The sequence below is a fragment of the Natator depressus genome, chromosome 4 (assembly GCF_965152275.1).
Source record: "Natator depressus isolate rNatDep1 chromosome 4, rNatDep2.hap1, whole genome shotgun sequence".
Taxonomy (NCBI): Eukaryota; Metazoa; Chordata; order Testudines; family Cheloniidae; genus Natator; species Natator depressus.
The window spans coordinates 135,750,450-135,774,042 of record NC_134237.1 but is presented as its reverse complement, the minus strand read 5'-3'; the positions used below and the strand labels follow the sequence as shown (position 1 = coordinate 135,774,042).

Below are 23,593 nucleotides of genomic sequence, written 5' to 3'. Positions count from 1 at the left end.
TTGTTTTGGAAAAATCCTCTATCTCTTTTGTCCACTACACACACAAGGGAGGTGGGAGGCACACCAACTTCTATCTAACCCCAGATGATAGATCCTGAGGGATGAAAAGATCCTGCTGCTGAAACCAGAATTGTAGCTGGCCTATTTACTCTGAGTTTCAGGTTAACAGGTTTGGAGTGATGGCTGTCTAGAAACTGAGGGCCAGCATCTACGCAGACTGGTGTTTGTGAAACACTGGATCCCCCTTAAGGACAGAGGGCACACAGGGAAACTGTTCAGAGGCAATAGGCAACTTGTATTAGAAAAGGGAATTTAGCTACTATAGAAATGTGAAGCTGAGATTGCATCTTTGTTTATTTTCTCTGTACCTTGTATGTTTGCTCTTCCTTACTATTTCATCTTTGAATCTGTGATTTTTTCATTAAATTTTTTATTTTTTCCCTAAGCAGGCCACTGGTGTGCAAACTGTGGGAGTGTGTCCTCCAAAGTGAATTGATAATTGGTGCCAGGTTTTACTCCTTCGGGGGTGAGGATCCAGAAAGAAAAATTCTGTGTCTGGCAGTTGAGAACTCAGCGTGATGGATTTTGGGGTGGACTCAGGACCAAAGGGGCTGTGGGGTCACCCTGCAAGCAGCAACTAGGCTGCTGGAAGTTAGGGTTGAGAGACATTTATGCTTGTAGGCTGGCTAATGGTGTCAGGGATGTGAACATCAGGACATCCAAAGTTACAAGGCAGATGGTGCCAGAACCTCTTAGTGGTCTGGGTGATCCCAAAAATGTCAGTCACGAGTCTCACGCTATTTACTGCTTTTCTTAAAGGTCAAGCACCTAGTGCTGAGAATTTCAGCTATTGCTTTTTGGAGTAATATTTTCGCTCTAACACTTCTGGAACAAGGCCTGCCCATGTGACCTGAGAGCACCCTAACGGCTCAGAAACCAAAGACTCCAACAGTTACTTATTATTAAAATCTTATCATTTTTCTGCTGGCTCTCATGACTTTTTGAAGGTGTGGGGTTAGCCCGGCTGCACAGAATGTCGACAATCCCAAATTAGCCGGAGCTTGGGTGGAAAACGGTGACGTGCCTTTGTGATTTTTTTTTTTTAATTTCTGTGGAGAAAAAAATAGTTGACATTTCAAATTTTGTTGGCCACCTTGGAGTCGTCCCGTGGCGCCAGGTTAAGAAGCGCCACCATGTGGCACCCTCATAACCCAGGGCGAGGGCAGGCCGTGTCGCTGCCAGGGCGGCACTGGGCACGACACGCAGTCCCCAGGCTGGGTGCCCCAGGGCTTTGCGAAGGGGACAGATGCTCATTGGCAAGCAGCTGGAGAGGCCGACGGGGCGAGCGCCCTTGTGTCAGCAGGGCCACGGGCACTACCACTGCGCGCGGCCGCCCCTGACATCCGGGCATTTCAACAGCAGCGCCAGCCACCGCCGCCTCCGCACCTCGACCCCCTCAGCGGCGCGCGCACGCTCAGTCCACTGCAGGGACGGAACCCTCGCGCGCGCCCAACGGCTCTTCCTCGCGCTGTTGACAGAATCGCGCGCTCTTCTCTCTCTCTCTCTCTCTCTCTCTCTTCAACGGCTCCCGCGCTGACGCCGGCGCTCGCGCCGCTCGTCCCCGCTCTCCCCTTTTGCTCTGAGCGAGTCCCTAACAACGGGCTGGGGAGGTGGCCGCGCATGCGCAGCTGGTTGCCGCCTGCTTGCCTGTGTGTGGCCCGAGTAGCGGGCCGCTGCGTGAGGGAGCACGGAGCAGCATGGAGCCGGGCGAGGAGGAGGGGACGGAGCGGCCGGGCCAGGCTCCTGTGAGTACACGGCGAGCCAGGCTCGGCCCTGCTGGCCTGGGGGCAGGGCAGTGGTCTCTGGGCTGGGGGTCATGGCTTGCGGGGGCGGGGGGGTTTGCACACAACACAACAACCAGCGTCGCTGCCAACCGTCCCCTGCAAACGCTTGGGGCTCCTGTGTAACAGGGCAGCCTATAGCACTGACCCATGGCCTGAGCACTGGCCTCATGCTGCCCCTGCGAGGTGCCCCCCTGCTCAGCGAGGCTGCCGGGAGCTGGGCCGCTGGGGTGGTGTGGAGCCTCCTGGCCTAGCACGAGGTGGCGGGCTCCCGGGTGGTGCCCAGACGCTGTGAGGATGGGCCTGTGGGAAGTGCGGCACCCGCAGCTTCCAGGCGGGTGGATCTGGGAGGCCGTCCTTGCAACAGCATTATAACCAGCGGCTGCAGCGTGGCCAAAATGTGGCTGCTGGTTTGGGGCGCCTCCGTCTTTGGGCGCCCAACTTGCGACATCTGAGGCCTGGTTCCCAGAGGTGCAGAGCACCCACAACTCAAGCTGAAGTCAGTGGGGTTCAGAACCACAGCAAATTGGGCCCAAGGTGTCTCAGATTGGGCACCCATAATCCATAGGTGGTGTTGGAAACTTCAGCATCTGTGTTTGTGGATGGGTATATCCACATTTATTACTGTATGGGATTGTTATTGCACAGAAACTTAGCCTGCAAAGAAGAGATGTAAATGACACCTTAGGTTGCTACAATCCAAGGAACTTTTAAAAATCTAATTTACTTTTCACTGTCCTGGTATTTTACTTTTGATGTTCCTTTCAGCTTGGCCAGTACAAATAGATATGTGAATTTCACTTTCTGTCTCTCATGCACATAAGAGGATCACGTAGGGCCCTGTTCTGCAAAGACTTCAAACATTTATGCACCTGAGTAGTTGCATGCTTTTGCAGGCTCAAGAACCCTCAGTGTTTGGGCTGCAGATTCTGCAGGGTGATGTTTAAATCCTGAAGAAAACACTTTCTCTTAATGTTTGGTTTTGTAACTTTGTAAAAACAAAATCTAAATTTGGGTCCTAAGGTATCTGACCAATGTTCCTTTAATTTTAATCCCAGTGTAAACTTTGGGTCTGGGGGAGAGAGGAATGAGCATTTGCCCAAAGGAAGAGGGCAACTAGGGTAGGATGACCAGCATTATTTTTTAGTTTACGTGTGAGTGATATAAATAAACTAAAGAAGTTATAGGCTTGTTTCATTATGTAAAAAGGACAATGAACTCCAAGCATGTCGGTATTTGTGTTGGAGTTGTGATCTGAAGGACAAGCAATTAGAGGCTCTCTGAATGGGAGTAAAAATAACCAGCTATATCTGTCTGTCTGAAACAGGTAGTTTTAAAGTCCTAGGCAGTTTCTTTTGTTAAGTTTGCTTGTATCTGGAACAAGCAGAGATAAAAATAGGTAAACGGTTGGTTCTGGTTACCCATTGTTATACTATAGGATTGTGGCAGTTATGCCAGTGATGAGCAGTAGGGTTTCTAGAAAACTGCAGTAGATCTTCTAAAAGTGGAGATCAGAATGCTTGGGCTTGGATTAGTACAGCAGCAATCCATTCTCTAGACTGAGAGCTCAGTGCTAAACACCTATGGTTCATTTATTCAGAACTCCTTATTCAGTCAACTTTTTTTTTTTTTTAAGGTAGAGCGTTTTGAAATCGGTGAGTATGGAGCACTGAATAAAGCTTCTGGTCATACTTTGAGCATCAGGGCATATTACAGCAGTCAGCCATAGACAACCACAGAGTGAAGTAGACCAGGGGTCTGGCAAAGAACAGAGGCCAGTAAAGATAGGTAAAATTGTTGTGGGGCAGAAATATGTAACTTTTTGCCTGTTACTTTGGGAGCTTTCCCTAAACTATTCCTCCTAGAATGGATAGTGGGTTGTAATCTTAACTGTAGAAGCTAAGGCTGCTGCATATTTTTCTTTTAAGATATGAAATGATGCTCTTACAGCAGTTAGAATGTCAGTGTATATTGAATAACTATATGGATCTCTTTTCTGGCACTGAATAAATATTTGGTATATGTGTTAAGGTGTTGGGGGCATGCTGACTATGGCTTAATAGATTATGAATTATCTGTTGTTTCACCTGAGACATGCTACAGGGACCTTGAGTTAACTGATTAATTGACAGCTCTAATACTAATATTTCACAATTTATGTAATGCTTAATCCACTTGTTGGCCATAGTCTTCATGCCGTAAGCAAAGGTGAAGGGGAACGAACTCATATACATAAATACTTAATAATAATAAATAATAATAAAAAAAAACTTGCTTAAGCAGTGTCTCCTAACATCTCTGAGTAGTAAAGAACAGAGTTCACTATGATTCTGTTTGCGGCTTTATGAAGTTACTGTATCAAGAGGTTAGAGGCTGTGGTGATGGGTTATTTAGAGCAGCAGTTCTCAAATTATGGGGCGGGCAATGCAAGGAAGGTGCAGGAATGTGTCAAGGAGGCGTGAGCTTTCTGCTTTTTTTTTTTTTTTTTAAAAAAAGCTCTGGTTGTCAGCCCTGGATCACTGGGACTCGCGCAGAGTGGCTGTGCACATCCAGGAGGTGAGCATAAAGGCGACAGCCAGAGCCCCACTTCCCTGGGGCTGACAGTTGGAGCCCCGCCACCCAGGCTCCCCACTCTTCCCCCAGTCCATCACCTGGAGGCAGCAGGGCTCTGGCTGTTAGCCCCGGGTGGCAGCAGCAGCACAGAAGTAAGGGTGGCAATGGGGCACTAAATCTTCTGTGAAAAGTGATATTGACAAATACCACTTTTCACATTGCCACCCTTATTTCTGTACTGCTGCGTTACACTGCAGTGCAGCCATTTAGGTGGAAGCAAAGTGATTTCTCTGCATATATATAATCTGCATAATGTTTTTGGATGAAAGGTATCCCTAAGAAACTGACTGCTAGCAGGCCTTTAGCACCTATAACAAGACGGGCTAGGAAGAAAAGGAGTACTTGTGGCAACTTAGAGACTAACAAATTTATCCAGTGAAGTGCGCTATAGCTCACGAAAGGTTATGCGCAAATAAATTTGTTAGTCTCTAAGGTGCCACAAGTCCTCCTTTTCTTTTTGTAGATACAGATTAACACGGCTGTTGCTCTGAAGACAGGATAGGTAAAGCACTGTTGTAAAGATTTGATTTAAACATTTATTTTAAGTTTAATTATAAATATATATACATTCATAAAATATCTATAATTTTTAAAAAGTCAAGCTATTTTCAGTAATAAATGTTATAAAAAAGTGCAACTAACTTCTTCTGTTACCCCAAAGGACAGTTATTACCATCTTTCATACCATCTAAGAGACTGCCAAACAAGGTCCCCCCCCCCCCCCGCCCCCCCAAATATTCTCTCCAGCTGAAGGGAAAGACTAACTTCGTCTTCTGGAAAAGGAGGGACGATTCCTGAGGGATTGCCTGCAACCTGATGAGGGCCCTCATCCTCCCTCAATCTTCTGAGGCCTGTTTGCCAGTCCTAAATTTTCTTGAGAGTTAACAGCTGCCTGCTCCTTCATGTTCGTTCTTCAGAAAGGGGCTGTTCTCGCATATCCACAAAGATATTTTTCCTGTGGCAGTGGGATTCTGACCTAGTCTATTACTTAAATTAGATCCATGCTCGGGGTGTGAAAACTTTTGCACCCTGAGTGTTGTGGTTAGGTCGACCTAACCCCTGGTGTAGGTGCAGCTTCTATTGATTTAGCTCAGGGGTCGGCAACCTATGGCACGCGTGCCAATTTTTAATGGCACTCTGCTGTCTGCTGGACCCCGGGCAGACAGCAGCGTGCCACTAAAAATCCTGCCTGGCCCGGCCTGCTTTTTTCCGTCCCCCGCCCACTGCTCTCTCCTTGCAGGGCAGGCAAGCTTCCCCCTCCCCCCGCCTCTTCCCCCAGCATGCTGGGTTCCTGCCCCTCCTCCGCTCCCTCCCTGTGGCCGATCAGCTGATGACCCTTGCTACGGAGGGGGAGAGGTAAGAGCGGAGCCGCAGCGTGCTCTCTGCTCCGGGGACCTTGGGGAAGGGGCTGGAATCAGGGCATATCCCCTCCAGCCCCCTGCTGTGAGCCGCTCAGGGCAGGGGGCTTGGAGCACCCCCACAACCCCAGCCCTCTGCCCTGACCCCTGCACCGCCTCACACAGCCCGGCCCTCTGCCCTCACCCCTGCAGTCCCCTCACATGCCCTCAGCCCTCTCCCCTGAACCCTTCTCACACACTCCCTGCCCTGACTCCTGCACCCCCCACACATACCCAGCCCCCCCCACACCCCATGCCCTGACTCTTGCACCCCCCACATCCCCACTCCCACCCTGAGCACCAAACGGGAGCTCCTGCACATCTTCTCCCCCCCCCCCCCCCAACCCCACACATTCCCACCTGCATCCCTCGCACCAAATGGGAGCTGCCCAGGTAAGCGCTCCACACCCAAACCTCCTGCCCCAACCCTGAACCCCCTCCCTCATTCTAGCTCCTGGCCAAACCCTGCACCCCAACCCCCAGCCTGCTCCTTCACCCCCAGCCCTGTTCTCAGCACACTCCCACCCTCACCTCAGTGCAGAGAGAGGAAGAGAATGGCTAGAACCAGGGAGAAGGTAGGTACCTACTCTATGTGGACAGGGCCGGGACTCCGGGCCGGACTCCAGACCGGCAGCGGGCTGAGCGGGGCCGGCAGCCGGGACCCTGGCTGGCAGGAGCTGGCAGACGGAATCCCAGACCGACAGCGGGCTGAGCCGCTCAGCTCGCTGCCAGTCTGGGGTCCCGGCCGCCGGCCCTGCTCAGCCTACTGCCAGTCTGGGGTTCTGGCTGCCTGCCCCTTGCCAGCCGGGGTCCTGGCCACAGGCCCTGCTCAGCCCGCTGCCGGCCTAGGTGAACGGAACCCCAGGCTGGCAACGGGCTGAGCAGGCTGGCAGCGTAAGATCAGCATTTTAATTTAATTTTAAATGAAGCTTCTTAAACATTTTGAAAACCTTGTTTACATGCGACAATAGTTTAGTTATATAATATATAGACTTATAGAGAGAGACCTTCTAAAAAACGTTAAAATATATGACTGGCACGTGAAACCTTAAAGTGAGTAAATGAAGACTCAGCACACCACTTCTAAAAGGTTGCCAACCCCTGATCTAGCTACTGCCTCCTGGAGAAGTGAGTTTACTAAAGTGACAGAAAAATCCCTTTCATTGATGTAGGATGTCTCTCCAGTATGGCACTGTGGTAGCACAGATGCACCACTGTGCTGTAGTGTAGACATACCCTCTGCCTTGAAGTGATGAGAGTTCTGTATTTCACTTCTATATATATGCAGGTTTTCCCGGAACACTGCCAATCAGCTCTTCCCTATTCAGCAGGATTTTCCGCAGCCGAGCTGAAGCACTGTCATATTTAGAAAGTTTAATAAAATTTTTGAGTATGGCAACTTTTGATTTTTTTTTTAAAGCATTAAATAGAGTAGCAGTTAAGAAAAGTTCTGTTTTATGCTCAGATATAAATGGGCTTCTTTTTAAACTGCAGACTTCTGATAGGTTTAGTCCTCATTGAGGACAAGTGTCTGATGTACTGTAAATTGAAAGCAGGTAAATGGAAATGAATCACATTCACTCAGTGATCACACATTCAAAAACATACATGCTGGGTGTCTGTTTGAATTGAATTAAACATGAAAAGATATGTGCATATGCAAGATTGGTCCCTCCCTGTATCTGTGTTCAAATCTGACATTCCACATACATATATTTGCAGTAAATGCTCAAAATTTGCATTTATCTGAATGTGATTGTGTTTGTGATGTCACAATTAATATGTCCTTACATAGTACATGAATTCATTCTCCTCTCCCTCCCCCAAGCCTAAGGAAATAAAACACAAAATATTACATGAATGCATATTTCATTATAATAAAGCATAAAATTAACCCCATCTCCAGTAATGCAATAAAATCAAGGGACATAATTCCATATTTTATAGGAATGATAACTTTGGATTTCTAGATGTGGTTTTAAAATCCAACCATAGCACTATGCATTTAATAAAGACAAACTAAATTGAGTTCTTTTAGAGTCTTTCCTGATTTTTGATGTTCTGGGAGATGCACTTGTTTACTGTTTGAAATTTGAACACTTCACCTGGGAACTGTATTCTGGCTAGGTCCCTCTAGCTTTCTCTCTTTGTTGTGCTCTTTTCTGTTTGTTTGTGATTCATTCAGTAGACTCTGGTTCAGAACAAGGATATATACAATTTGTTTTATTACCTAACCAAATTGAATGAAATAGTTTCCTTGGTGCCATTTTTCCTTTTACAAAATATAGCAGACACTACAGATTTCCAACAGAAGTTGGTATATAAATCTCCCCACTGTATTTTCCACTGAATGCATCCAATGAAGTGAGCTGTAGCTCATGAAAGTGTATGCTCAAATAAATTTGTTAGTCTCTCAGGTGCCACAAGTCCTCCTTTTCTTTCAACAGAAGTTACTCTCCCTAGCAAACAAATCATCACAGATGTGATGCGTTAGTTCAGTTACTGAGCCCTTTCTTTTTTTTCTCAATGTGGAGAGAAAGGAAAATCATGAAAACTTGACAGTTTTTCTCCTCCACCCTTGATAACTATTCTAGTCTAAATTTATTTTCTGCTTGTAATTGTTTTGTGCATCACAGCTAAGATGACATTAGCTTTACACATTACTGGTATCAAATGGTAGAGCTTCTTGATCGCTTTAGTGTTGCTCTCTGGTATCTGGTATTTTTTGAAACAACCAGAATGTTATCTTGCCTGTTTCTTTTGATTTCTCCAGCTGCTACCCTATGAGACTATTTAATTAGCCTACTAGGCTGGGAGGCTTCTCAGGAAAAGCCTAATGCTGCAGGAAGTAGTAGTGATCAGTAGGCGGCGCTCTTCTCTGAGAGTGAATATTAATTCAATTCCCCAAATTTGATGACTCTATTTTTTTAAAGGTTTCAGAGTAGCAGCCGTGTTAGTCTGTATTTGCAAAAAGAAAAGGAGTACTTGTGGCACCTTAGAGACTAACAAATCTATTTTTTTAAAGCGTCCCTGTCTCAGTGTGATGTGGCTTTATTCTCTTCTCATTGAAGTCCTTCCTTAAAGCACATTTTTCAAGAAGAGCTGTGGTTTATGGGCCTTCTGCAGAAAAGTGTTACCAAACAGGTAACTGGAAATCATAAACATTGAAATTAAAGTGGAAGGGGATCGGAGCAGGAAATCCAAACAGAAACTGTGGAATTAGCAAGATGGGTGGAGGATGCCATTGTACTGTCAATTTTTTTTTTTTTTTTTGCTGCTCCCTTCCCTCCCCATCCTCCTTTTTGTATGTTTTGTATTTAAATTGGGAATTTTCAAATTGTTTCACAATGTGGATCATATCTTAATAGAGAATCATAGAGTCACAGAATCACAGAACTAGAAGGGACCTTGAGAGGTCATCTAGACCAGTCCCCTGCACAGATGGCAGGATTAAGTATTATCTGTAGTTCCCCAGGCTGTCCTTATTTCCCTTTTTATAGATTGGCACTATATTTTCCAGTCCTATGGAATCTCTCCCATCTTCCATGAGTTTTCGAAGATAATCGCTAATGGCTCAGATATCTCCTCAGTCAGCTCCTTGAGTATTCTAGGATGTATTTCATCAGGCCCTGGTGACTTGAAGACATCTAACTTGTTTCAGTAATTTTTAACGTGTTCTTTCCCTATTTTAACCTCTAATCTTACCTCATTTTCACTGCCATTCACTATGTTTGACATCCAGTGAAAGTTTGACTTGTGAACACCTTTTCTCCTATTCATCATTGAGCAGACCACTTCTTTTCCCATTCATAATCACATAACATCATGGTTACATATACAGTTATATATACAGCAATTGGGACATGCAATATTAAAGTTAAGGAACTGTTTTGTACACTTCAGCTATCTTTAATTCAATAAGTATTTTGTTCTTTTTGAAAAAAATTAATCACATTGTCTTCTGCTCATTTGATCTCCTCTTCCCATCTTATCCTTTCATCTCTTTTTGCCTGCTCCCAGGCTTCTGTACTGGCTTGTCCCCCTCTCCTGGACACCTAAGGCAAAAGGACAGACCACTTTTTAGAAATGCAAATAAGGAATACAGTACTATCTAATAGGTTTCAGAGTAACAGCGGTGTTAGTCTGTATTCGCAAAAAGAAAAGGAGGACTTGTGGCACGTTAGAGACTAACCAATTTATTTGAGCATGAGCTTTCGTGAGCTACAGCTCACTTCATCGGATGCATACTGTGGAAATTGCAGAAGACATTATATACACAGAAACCATGAAACAATACCTCCTCCCACCCCACTCTCCTGCTGGTAATAGCTTATCTAAAGTGATCATCAAGTTGGGCCATTTCCAGCACAAATCCAGGTTTTCTCACCCTCCGCCCCCCCCACAGACAAACTCACTCTCTTGCTGGTAATAGCCCATCAAAAGTGACCACTGTCTTCACAATGTGTATGATAATCAAGGTGGGCCATTTCCTGCAGAAATCCAGGTTCCCTCACCCCCATCCAAAAACCACACACACAAACTCACTCTCCTGCTGGTAATAGCCTATCCAAAGTGACCACTCTCCTTACAACCTGCATGAAAATCAAAGTGGGCCATTTCCAGCACAAATCCAGGTTTTCTCACTCCCCCACCCCCATACACACACACAAACTCACTCTCCTGCTGGTAATAGCTCATCCGAAGTGACCACTCCCCCTACAATGTGCATGATAATCAAGGTGGGCCATTTCCAGCACAAATCTAGGTTTTCTCACCCCCCCCCCCCACACACACACACTCACTCTCCTGCTGGCAATAGCTCATCCAAACTGACCACTCTCCCCACACTGTGCATGACAATCAAGGTGGGCCACTTCCAGCATAAATCCAAGTTTAACCAGAACGTCTGCGGGGGGGGGGGGGGACAAGGGGAAATAGGCTACCTTGCATAATGACTTAGCCACTCCCAGTCTCTATTTAAGCCTAAATTAATAGTATCCAATTTGCAAATGAATTCCAATTCAGCAGTTTCTCGCTGGACTCTGGATTTGAAGTTTTTTTGTTGTAAGATAGCGACCTTCATGTCTCTGATTGCGTGACCAGAGAGATTGAAGTGTTCTCCGACTGGTTTATGAATGTTATAATTCTTGACATCTGATTTGTGTCCATTTATTCTTTTACGTAGAGACTGTCCAGTTTGACCAATGTACATGGCAGAGGGGCATTGCTGGCACATGATGGCATATATCACATTAGTGGATGTGCAGGTGAACGAGCCTCTGATAGTGTGGCTGATGTTATTAGGCCCTGTGACGGTGTCCCCTGAATAGATATGTGGGCACAGTTGGCAACGGGCTTTGTTGCAAGGATAGGTTCCTGGGTTAGTGGTTCTGTTGTGTGGTATGTGGTTGTTGGTGAGTATTCGCTTCAGGTTGGGGGGTTGTCTGTAGGCAAGGACTGGCCTGTCTCCCAAGATTTGTGAGAGTGTTGGGTCATCCTTCAGGATAGGTTGTAGATCCTTAATAATGCGTTGGAGGGGTTTTAGTTGGGGGCTGAAGGTGACGGCTAGTGGCGTTCTATACCTTCAGATCAGCGGCACTGCTATGGGTACCCGCATGGCCCCACAGTATGCCAACATTTTTATGGCTGATTTAGAACAACGCTTCCTCAGCTCTCGTCCCCTAACGCCCCTACTCTACTTGCGCTATATTGATGACATCATCATCATCTGGACCCATGGAAAAGAAGCCCTTGAGGAATTCCACCATGATTTCAACAATTTCCATCCCACCATCAGCCTCAGCCTGGTCCAGTCCACACAAGAGATCCACTTCCTGGACACTACAGTGCTAATAAACAATGGTCACATAAACACCACCCTATACCGGAAACCTACTGACCGCTATTCCTACCTACATGCCTCCAGCTTTCACCCTGACCACACCACACGATCCATCGTCTACAGCCAAGCTCTGCGATACAACCACATTTGCTCCAATCCCTCAGACAGAGACAAACACCTACAAGATCTCTATCAAGAAAAAAGAAAAGGAGTACTTGTGGCACCTTAGAGACTAACCAGTTTATTTGAGCTTGAGCTTTCGTGAGCTACAGCTCACTTCATCGGATGCATAGCATATTGTGGAAACTGCAGAAGACATTATATACACACAGAGACCATGAAACAAAACTTCCTCCCACCCCACTGTCCTGCTCGTAACAGCTTATCTGAAGTGATCATCAAGGAGGACCATTTCCAGCACAAATCCAGGTTTTCTCACCCTTCCCCCCCCCCCCCCCACAGATACACATACAAACTCACTCTCCTGCTGGTAATAGCCCATCCCTCTTTGAAACGTCTCTTTATAATGCGCATGATAATCAAGGTGGGTCATTTCCAGCACTAATCCAGGTTTTCTCACCACCCCCCCCCCACACCCCCCTCCAAAAACCACACACACAAACTCACTCTCCTGCTGGCAATAGCTCATCTTACAATGTGCACAGCAATAATCCAAGTTTAACCAGAACGTCTTGGGGGGGGGGGGGGGTTTGTAGGAAAAAAACAAGGGGAGATAGGCTACCTTGCATAATGACTTAGCCACTCCCAGTCTCTATTCAAGCCCAAATTAATAGTATCCAATTTGCAAATGAATTCCAATTCAGCAGTTTCTCGCTGGAGTCTGGATTTGAAGTTTTTTTGCTTTAAGATAGCGACCCTCATGTCTGTGATTGCGTGACCAGAGAGATTGAAGTGTTCTCCGACTGGTTTATGAATGTTATAATTCTTGACATCTGATTTGTGTCCATTTATTCTTTTACGTAGAGACTGTCCAGTTAGACCAATGTACATGGCAGAGGGGCATTGCTGGCACATGATGGCATATATCACATTGGTGGATGTGCAGGTGAACGAGCCTCTGATAGTGTGGCTGATGTTGTTAGGCCCTGTGACGGTGTTCCCTGAATAGATATGTGGGCACAGTTGGCAACATCAGCCACACTATCAGAGGCTCGTTCACCTGCACATCCACCAATGTGATATATGCCATCATGTGCCAGCAATGCCCCTCTGCCATGTACATTGGTCAAACTGGACAGTCTCTACGTAAAAGAATAAATGGACACAAATCAGATGTCAAGAATTATAACATTCATAAACCAGTCGGAGAACACTTCAATCTCTCTGGTCACGCAATCAGAGACATGAAGGTCGCTATCTTACAACAAAAAAACTTCAAATCCAGAGTCCAGCGAGAAACTGCTGAATTGGAATTCATTTGCAAATTGGATACTATTAATTTAGGCTTAAATAGAGACTGGGAGTGGCTAAGTCATTATGCAAGGTAGCCTATTTCCCCTTGTTCCCCCCCCCCCCCCCCCGCAGACGTTCTGGTTAAACTTGGATTTATGCTGGAAGTGGCCCGCCTTGATTGTCATGCACAGTGTGGGGAGAGTGGTCAGTTTGGATGAGCTATTGCCAGCAGGAGAGTGAGTGTGTGTGTGTGTGGGGGGGTGAGAAAACCTAGATTTGTGCTGGAAATGGCCCACCTTGATTATCATGCACATTGTAGGGGGAGTGGTCACTTCGGATGAGCTATTACCAGCAGGAGAGTGAGTTTGTGTGTGTGTATGGGGGTGGGGGAGTGAGAAAACCTGGATTTGTGCTGGAAATGGCCCACTTTGATTTTCATGCAGGTTGTAAGGAGAGTGGTCACTTTGGATAGGCTATTACCAGCAGGAGAGTGAGTTTGTGTGTGTGGTTTTTGGATGGGGGTGAGGGAACCTGGATTTCTGCAGGAAATGGCCCACCTTGATTATCATACACATTGTGAAGACAGTGGTCACTTTTGATGGGCTATTACCAGCAAGAGAGTGAGTTTGTCTGTGGGGGGGGCGGAGGGTGAGAAAACCTGGATTTGTGCTGGAAATGGCCCAACTTGATGATCACTTTAGATAAGCTATTACCAGCAGGAGAGTGGGGTGGGAGGAGGTATTGTTTCATGGTTTCTGTGTATATAATGTCTTCTGCAATTTCCACAGTATGCATCCGATGAAGTGAGCTGTAGCTCACGAAAGCTCATGCTCAAATAAATTGGTTAGTCTCTAACGTGCCACAAGTCCTCCTTTTCTTTTTGCGAGTACTATCTAATAGTTAGACCAGGGTACTGAAAATCAAGAGAACTAGGTTCTAATACTTGCTCACATAGTGTCACATTAGGCAAGTCATTTACCTCCTTTGTGCCTCAGTTTCCTGATCCGTAAGATGAGGATGATAATACTCATACCCCACAAAGTGTATTGTGAAGCCTAATGTCTGTGAAACCCTTTGAGATCCTTGGATGTAAGGCTCTGTGTAAGTATTCTTTATTATTAATATCTTGTCTTAATGTATTACTAATCTCATTCCTCAAGTTAAAGCTTCTAAAATTATCGCCTTCCTTAGTTTTGGGCCCAGTTGTGACTCTTATAGGCTACTATGGGTATTTGTAGTAAACAAATAATAATTCACTGAGCTTTCTCCTCTATTTCCAGTTCCATGAGGAAGCAGCATGTATAAATTTTAAGTATCAAAGTAAACAATATATCTGATATTAGCTGACAAACATGTCAGTTTTCCATGGTGCATCTATCTCTGATTCAGCTTCACTCTATTTTTCCCCACTGTACAGGATCAAACTAACCTATTCCAAGTTCCATACCATTCATTTGAGATTAGTATGTCTCAGGGGAATAATGTACCTGGGGAATAAAAATTTCAGGTACTTTGGTTTTTGCTCCAAATGGAGAACTCAGATATGCTTCATCTTTCTATATTCTCTTTGTTTTTTATGTTGTTTTTGCATTATTTTGGGGCTGTCACAGTTTTGGGGTAATTGTACCTTTGACCCTCCTATTGTCTCCCTATTTGGTCTGTGCAAAGAATGCCCTTTCAGGCCTCCTACCCACATCCCTCTCCCTCCTGACCACAAGTTTAGGCTTGAAGTCCCTTTGCATGTTGCTGTGATTCTCCCAGCAGGTCTGACTAAGGCCTGGTCTACACAAACAAGGTAAGTGGATCTAAGTTACCCTAGTTAAGTTACATAAAATACATAACTTAAGTCGACGTAGCTTAGATTGACTGACAGCGGTGTCTGCACTGCGCTATGTCGACGGGAGACGCTCTCCCATCGACTTACTGCGTCTTCACCAGACCCGCTAAATCGATGCCTGCTGCATTGATTGCAGCAGGGCTGATTTAGTCCGTAGTGAAGACAAGCCCCAAAGTCCGGCACCTGTGCTTTGTTTTCTGTCCCTGGGCTGTGAACAGTGTATGCCAACAATTACAAATAACCAAACAGCTCTTTCAAAACAGAATACATTTATATTAGGGTAAAAGCCTTACAGAGAAAACATATAAAAAAAATAAAAAGGTCTAATCGTGTATTTGAACTTACCAGTGGCATACGCTGCAGGGTTAATTGATTTAAACTGATTGAAATCACAAAGTGGAAAACCTCGATTTTTAATGAACTTTTCCATTAGTACTTCAGTTATTTTCTCTGAAAGATGCATTCTCATTGGTTCATCTAATCATTAAAACTTGTTGATTTACTAAATATAGCCTTTATACAAGATTTGGTAATCTTTTTGCTACATAGGTGGGCACACTGTAACTATATATATTTATATAAGCAATTATATAGCTTAATATTTTCAGATTCTTGTACATTTTTAGTGGGTTAGAAAATGGTGAATGATACATTGCTTATTTATTACATCTGTGTCAAGCTACATTAGGATAGTTACTGAAATTTAATTAAACACAAAACAACATGTAACATTTATTTATATAAAGCAAAACTTAAATGTTTTGAATACATAAACGTCTCTTATCAAAACATGTTTCATATTCACAACTAAATAATTTATTAAAGAAACAGAGTAGTCAATTGTAGTCAGTGAATTAAACTGATTTCAGGTCAGCGTGGAAAAATATTCAAATATGCCTAAGTGAAAGTGACTGGAGCTTATTATGGTCCTACTCACCTCAGTCTCTTGAAAATGAGACAGTATTCTAAGTTACTTAGGCTGTTCTTCAAATTTTTAAACCTAGTAGATCTCATCCCCTCCTTCCTCCTTTTTATTCATAGACTGGAAGAGAGAGGCAAGTTCTTCTTTGAGTGCTGGTCCCTATGTGTATTGCACTGTGGGTACACGTGTGGTCCACGCACCGGGAGTGAAAGAATTCCTGAAAGCCATGTATGTTGGTCTGCACATGTGCCCCTGCTCTCCTCATGCCTGCAATTGAGGAAATAAAGGGTGGATTGGACCGACCACCTGTCCAGTTCCTTCTTACCACTGCCTGACCTGTGTCAGAGCTTTGTCTTAATTTATTCTTCTGTCTGTAAATACATGTGTACGTATTTTGTAAATAGTTTTAGAATTTTATCTGGTAATTTTTAGTTAAGTTTTTCTGGTTCGATGGATAGATAAATAGTTTTCCTATCCAGGGGAATCCCTGTGTTCTCCTCCTCCTCCTCCTCCCCGGTACACTGTTACGTGTATTGGACTATGCCCAGGACTAGGCTTCAAAATCTGTGCTTCTTGTCCATGCTCCTTGGTCAGCGACCATCAGCGCTATCTGTACTGCCTCTGGGAAGTGCATGTCATGCCAAGGTGCAGGTTCTTTACCCAGCCATACCTGTGAAGGGTGGGAACTTTTGCCTCAAGAAGCACTTGATAAGACTATGAATCTGCATTTGGCTTCAGGCCAGGGGACGACATCTCCCTTCCCCTTCCCCTTCCCTCCTTTACCCCCCGCCCCCAGCCCCGGTATGTCAGCCTGACTCAGGAGTGCATCTCCTGCCATGCGGTCCAACTTAGGAGTGAGGGAACCTACCCCCACAAATCCCCCTTTGGGGTTTTGTTGGGAGGTTAGGGAGCATTTTCATAAACATGATAGCAAATCCTCCTCTAAATCCACTTCAAAAAAGTTGTATTTAGCCCTGCCTAAGTCAAACAAGTCTTCCTGCTCAGCCCATGAGCACTTGGAATGTCCCAAGTCTCAGGGTCACAACAAGAAAACCCACAAATCCAGGGCTCTGTCAGTACTATGCTGTGCTCTGGTTGCAGCACTACCTCTGGCACCCACTGAGCCTAAGCTCCGAGAACCAACAGCACTGACAAAAAGGCAACCATCAAGAGCCTCAGCCATTGATGGTACTGGGTCTGCCTTGCCCTAGTGTGGTACAAACAGTAACTGATCCACTCCCTTCCGTTCAGGCAGACAGGATCTCTTTCACTCCATGGAGAACAGAATGTAATGCTCCACCTGATGACATTTTTGTTCTCCTGGATCCCCAATCTCCACTTTCATCCATTCCGTCCCTTCCAAGAGAGGTCCTGACCACACTAGAAGATTCAACTTTTGGAAGGAGTCTGGCTCCTAGTCAATTATCGAGCATTGGTTTCCCTCCAGTGTGACTATTGGTAATGTCGATGGATACAGCATTGGGGACTATGGGACCCGTACCACCTTGCAGAGTTGGCATGATCTACTAGGGGGTCAGCCCACCTTTCCTCTCCAAGAGGACAGCCAGAGCTTCCTCCTGACCCCATGGAAGGTGAAGAGTATGAGTCAGATCTGGCAGTTTTGCTAGTACTGGTGAGAATGTCTTTGTCATCTCCTGATGAAGCAGTTGCCCCAGTGTCTCCATCTCCCCCTGATCACCCAAGACAATTCCAGGAACTGTTACATGGGATTGCAGAGGAGCTACAGATCCCCCTTGAGGAAGTTCAGGATCCCAAACACACAGATGTCCTCCATTCCTGTGTTTCCAGCCAAGTAGCACTTCTTGTTAGTGATGCCATTTTGGAACAAGCTAGAACAGTCTGACATTCCCCTGCTGCTTGTGCCACTACCCATAAGGGGGTGAAAAAATGCTATTTTGTCTCAGCCAAAGGGGTGGAATTTCTTTTTTTTTTTTTTCTTCATCTTGCTCTGAAATTTTTGGTCATCCAGGCTGCTGTTGAGAGATTTAGACAGCAGCACCCTAGTTCTGCTCAGTCAATAAAGAAGGTAAATGACTTGACTTATTGAGGAGGAAAATACTCACTTTTACTTGCCTTCAGTTTTGAATAGCCAGTCACCAAGCACTGATGGCTAGATATGACTGCCTGAACTATTCTAAATTCACAGACTTTGTTTCACAAGTGGATAGAGCCCAGTTTCAGGCTCTCATTGAGGAAGGCAAGTTGGCTGCCAAGACGGCTTTTCAATCAGTGGTGGATGCAGCAGATACATCTTCTAGGGCAATGTCTACTGCTATTGTGCTGTGAATCATCTCTTTACACTTCAGGGTTTATCAGGGAGGTCAAGAACCACTCTGGAGGACCTGCCTTTCGATGAAACTCATCTGTTCAACCAGAAGACAGAGATGAATCTGTACATACTTTAAAAGACTCCAGGGCCACTCTCTGCTCCCTGGGAATATATACACCTGCCCTGAAGAGAGTTCCACAGGCAATTATACAAAACTAGGCTAATGGCTCAACAATTTTTACCACAAATGATCTTATGAGGCACCTCTAAAAGGCAAATGGTTCAGAAGTCCCATTTCCCTGTACCTTCTGTGGCAACATTATCATCCTGATCCCAGCCTCCATCAAAATGATGATGTCAGTGCCTTCTGATTTGTGCATATCCTTTGAGAGTCATCTAGCCCTCTTTCCACCTCTGGAAGTAACAGTAGTCAAGTGGGTACTAATCATCATCTATTCTGGCTATGCAATTGAATTACCTCCCTGGCTCCTCTAAATTCCCAACTCCACTCCTTTTCAGGGGCTATTCTCATGAGGAGATTCTCAAACAAGAAGTAGAATCCCTCTTGCAGGAAGGAACAATAGAACTGATACCTCTTCAGTGCTAACCTTCGATATGAAGGATGAGTATTTTTCATGTGGACATTCATCTCACTCATAAACACTTCCTCAGATTCATGGTGGGCCCAGACCATTTTCAATACAGAGTGCTCCCATTCAGCCCCCCCAGGGTCTTTGCAGTAGTAGCAGCTTGTATCAGACATGGTGGCTTCACAGTCTTTCCCTATCTTGGTGACTGGCTTCTTGTTGCCAGGACACATCAAGAAGCTCACAAAGCCATTTCGTCAGCACTCCAAGTCCTCTCTTCCCTAGGAATCAGCATAAATTTGGAAAAGTCTGTACTCACTTCAGTGCAGACTTTAGAATTCATGGTGTATCCCTAAATTAAATCATGGCAGGGGCCTATCTGCCCAGGAACAGATTCCACATGATGAACGCCTTCATAGATCAGATCATGAGTCCTCGAACTCCAGTTAGAATTTCTCTCTCTCCTGGGACATATGGCTTCAAGTACCTATGTCACGCTATTTGCCAGACTGTCTCTGTTGTCTGGAAGTATAGCTTCAGGCAGTGTACTCACCAAGCAAACAGTCCAGGAATGCTATAGTAACTGTGTCCAGCAAAGTAACCTCATCTGTACTATGGTATGCAATCTTTATGGATTCGTCCCCTTTAGCACAGGGCATTTGGACTTCTTGAGAGACCAGGATGCACATCAACATTCTGGAATGATAGGCAGTCTGGGAAGCTTGCAAAGCCTTTCTCCCATTAATTCAAGGTCACCATGTCTTCATCATGTTGGACAGTGTGACGACAGTCTTTTACATCAACAAGGATGGAGGAGCGAGATCCATTTCCCTTTGTGCAGAAGCAGTCACCCTGTGGAATTGGTGCATCAGCAATTAAATCACCCTGTTGGAAACTTATCTTCCAGGGAATCAGAAAATGCTGTCCGACTCTCAGCAGACGCTTTGCTATTGACCACGGGTGGGAGTTGCACAATTCAGTAGTATAGACAGTATTTTTGCTCTCTGGGGAATCCCCACAAGAGATTTGTTTGCCTCTCCAAAGAACAAAGTGCAACATATCCTGCTCCAGAAGGACTCTGTCTTCACTCTCAGGGCAACACTTTCCTCCTCCTCCTGTGGTCAGACCGTCTGAACTATATCTTCCCTCCCTTACCACTCCTACCTCGGGTCTTACGAAAATTTGTCAAGATAAGGCATGAGTCATTCTCATCACCCCCAACTGTCCCAGGTAGTTTTGGCACCCAGATCTTCTTCTCATGTCATCATGGTTGCCGATCAACTTGCAGTCCTTTTTTCAATCTCCTGACTCAGTGGAAAGACAGATTCAAGCATCCCAAATACTCCATCTCAGCGCTTGGTTTTTGGATGTGCATCAACTCTAGAATATACTTGTTCTGAATTTGTGCAAAACGTTGTTACTAATAGTAGAAAAAACTCTACTAGAAAATGCTGTGCAGCCAAGTGGAAGCATTTCTCTATCTGGGCACAACAAAAACTTAGTCCAGCATGCAGCCTCTGGAGATGTCTTCTTTCATTCAAAACAGTGGGTCTTTCCATCAGCTCTTTATGGGTTCACATGGCAGAAATCAGTGCATACCACCCATTTTCACGTGGTTACCCTGTTTTCACTCACCCACACAGTAGCAGATTCTGGAAGGCCCTAATCAGAACCTTTCTGCCGGTAAGGAAACCTATTCCTCAATGGGACTTAAACCTTTTTCTTCTGGTGTTCACTCAGCTTCCCTTTGAACCACTGGTTATATGTCTTTCCTATCTATGAATATTGCATTCCTGGTGGCCATTACCTCAGACAGGAAGGAGGGTGAGTTTGGAGCACTGATGGCAAATGTACTTTACACTGTATTCCATAGAGACACAGTCTCATTGTGTTGACACCCGAAATTCACCCCCAGAATAGTTTTTCAGAACTAGTGAATTAAATTACTTGTGATTTTTCCAAAAAGTCCACACATCTGAAGAAGAAAGGGGATTTCATTCCCTTGATACGCAATGAGCCCTAGCCTTTTGCCTGCAAAGGATGAAGCCAATCTGAAAGTCTGATTGTTTATTGCCATAGCAGAAAGAGTTTGAGGTCAAGCGGTATTCTCTCAGAGGTTCTCTAAATGGATATTGACAGATTTCAGAGTAGCAGCCGTGTTAGTCTGTATTCGCAAAAAGAAAAGGAGGACTTGTGGCACCTTAGAGACTAACAAATTTATTTGAGCATAAGCTTTCATGAGCTGCAGCTCACTTCATCGGATGTGATGAAGTGAGCTGTAGCTCACGAAAGCTTATGCTCAAATAAATGTTAGTCTCTAAGGTGTCACAAGTACTTCTTTTCTTTCAATAGATCTTGGACTGAATACTCTGCTGTAAGCTGTCTAACGTTCTTCCCCCACATGGGGCCAAGGGCTCATTCTCAAGGGCACCAGCGATGTCAGTGGCATCTCTCTAAGAAGTACTTTTGATTGACATTTGCAGAGGAGCTACGTGGTGGTCCATCCACACATTTTGGAAGGCATTGTGCTTTAGTGAAGGCTACTTTGCTGATGCATGCTTTGGGATGGCAGTCCTTCAAATGGCTCTGCCACCTGCATCCTCGCACCTACCTCCTACTTGACTACAGCTTGTTGGTCACCCCCAGTGGAATACAAATAGGGACCAGCACTTGAGGAGGAGGAAGAAGAGAAAGTTACTTACCTTTGTAAATGGGGGCAGTTCAAGATGTGTGGTCCCTATCTGCATTCCACTCCCCACCCTCCTTCCCCTCTGCTTTGGACAGTTCTTTGTGGTATAGAAGGAAATGGAGAAGTGGTCAGTCCACTCCGCCCTTTGTCTCCTCTGTTAGAAGTACAAAGAAACCAGACCAATGGACACTGCTTTCAAGAATTCTCCAACTCTGGGTGCATGGAGTGCATGCATACCTATAGTAAAATTCCAATAGGGACCGCACATCTCAAAGAACCTCCAGTTACAAAGTAAGTAACTTCTATTTTCCTATTTTTTCAACTCCCAATCGATTTCTCAACTTTAATGAATTAGTCCACATGAAGAAAATGTTCGTTTTGTGCCTGCAGAAGAGGCTACTGCTGTCAAAAGCTGGTTTAGCACTTCAACAAATTCTGGTTCTAGGTGCTTAGTTAGTGACTTCCACCAATTCAGTAGTGTGACTTTCTTTAAAATGTCATCAGTAAATGTGCTGCTTGAATGGTTCACCTCTAGCCTTGAAATTTATTATGGTTGGCATGATTTAGATGTCCATTAGTCATAGCAGCAGCATCTTCTTTAGCAATTGGGTATCTACCCTGGTACCTTGGGTTGGACATATTGGCAAAAATATGGGGTGGTGTAAGTGCTTCTTTTCTGCCTGCAATTTACCTTTGTTGTGGGGCATTTCGTTCTTCAATATCTCTTGAAGTTCTTTCCAAATTTCAGTGGTATCAGCAGTACAGCAGCAATCTCTCTGCAGTTTGTCCAAGGCTATGGAAATAAGTTTCGGTATATTCAGCATATCTTCTACATTTCTCTTCAGTCCCATGTTGACTACTTTGGCTGTGATAGTTCATCTATTTTCTCATGGTTTTCTTCAAAACTTGTGATCAGAATAGGCCAGTTCTTCATAAATATCAAAACAGTCAACCACTGAATTCCATCGTACATCTTGGGGGAGAAATAGTTTGGATCCTCCTGCTTTCTTCAGTGATGCTGAAGCAAAGTGATTGTTTATGGAAGTTTTAACAATTTCAACATTTTCCTTGATTTCGGGAGTTTTACTTAAGCCTTTGATTAAAAGATGCATCAAATGAGCAAACATAAGTTTTAGGTTCCCTCCATTATCATCGTCTAGATTTTCTCTTTGCTACATTTGCAGTATTGTGTGTGACAAAGCTATGCACTTGACACTTGAATTTTGCTCACAGTTTGTTCGAGCTTTTACTGCTACTTTTAAGTATTCTGCTGTATAGGCATTTCCTGATTTATCAGTTGTTTCTGTATGATTGACAACCCGATCTTCTGTCTCACTAGCATCCATTACTGGACTGGATCATTGTGTACATTGGATGTGCTCCATCTATCAAGATTCAGATTAACAAATTTCCCCTTGTGTGTTTTGCACTGTCGCAGGGTAGGCCCACTCCGTCAGGGGGGTTTTGAGTTGTGGAGGAATTGAAGTAGAACTGGGGTGGCCCAAATAGCCTAGTCTTCCCAGCCACCACAGCAGCCCTGGCTCCTAAGGCAGTGTGGCCTAATGGTGAGGGTCAACGTATAGTAGCCCTTTGATGAGGGTTCATGGGCTGATGGCCTGAGTCACTAGGGCTACCCTTGTAGGTATGGCAGTGCAGCCTAACAGCTGAAATCAGTAGAACTACCTTTTGCGGCAGGGCAGTGCGGCCTCGTGGCCAGAGTCAATAAAGCCACCCTTTGCAGCAGGGCATTGTGATCTAGTGGCTAGAGTGGGGTGGGCAGCAGCTGGGGCAGGGATATCTGCTACAAACTCAGTGTGCTTCGGAAGGATCCCCACTGAGTCAAAGCCCGGTACCTCAACTAAAGCAGTGCTTAGTCCCCCTGGCTACTACTTACCCCTTCTTCTGTGGCTGGTAGTCTCAGAGGTTCTGCAGTCTCTCCTCCATCTGTGGCATTGGGTGGCTGGGGTTCAACTGGAGCCGCAGCCTGGATGGCCTCTATGTCCTAGAGTGCCGGCAGTCTCTCTGCAGGAGCCTGCAATGCACCTCTGCTTCCTTCGGTGGTCAGCCCAGACTGAGCTGAGCTGCTTCATTTATATCCTGGTTCCAGCTGGAGTATGCCCAGCAGGCACGAGGGGATGTGGTCTCCTCGGTCCACAGAATGT

The 23,593-nt window shown here is 45.2% G+C and overlaps 1 protein-coding gene and 1 long non-coding RNA gene across 2 annotated transcripts in view; one reads left to right on the top strand and one right to left on the bottom strand.

The window, feature by feature from the left end:
- Positions 1 to 1,585: 1,585 nt before the first annotated feature.
- The window catches only part of ALMS1 (ALMS1 centrosome and basal body associated protein), a 129,995-nt gene continuing 107,987 nt past the window's right edge, over positions 1,586 to 23,593 (top strand). The window contains exon 1 of the mRNA XM_074951947.1: positions 1,586 to 1,805. Coding sequence (XP_074808048.1) covers positions 1,758 to 1,805 — 48 coding nt within the window. The 5' untranslated portion in view covers positions 1,586 to 1,757. The remainder of the gene's footprint in view (positions 1,806 to 23,593) is intronic.
- The window catches only part of LOC141986897 (uncharacterized), a 52,000-nt gene continuing 37,462 nt past the window's right edge, over positions 9,056 to 23,593 (bottom strand). The window contains exon 3 of the long non-coding RNA XR_012639388.1: positions 9,056 to 9,906. This is a non-coding gene — a long non-coding RNA (uncharacterized LOC141986897). The remainder of the gene's footprint in view (positions 9,907 to 23,593) is intronic.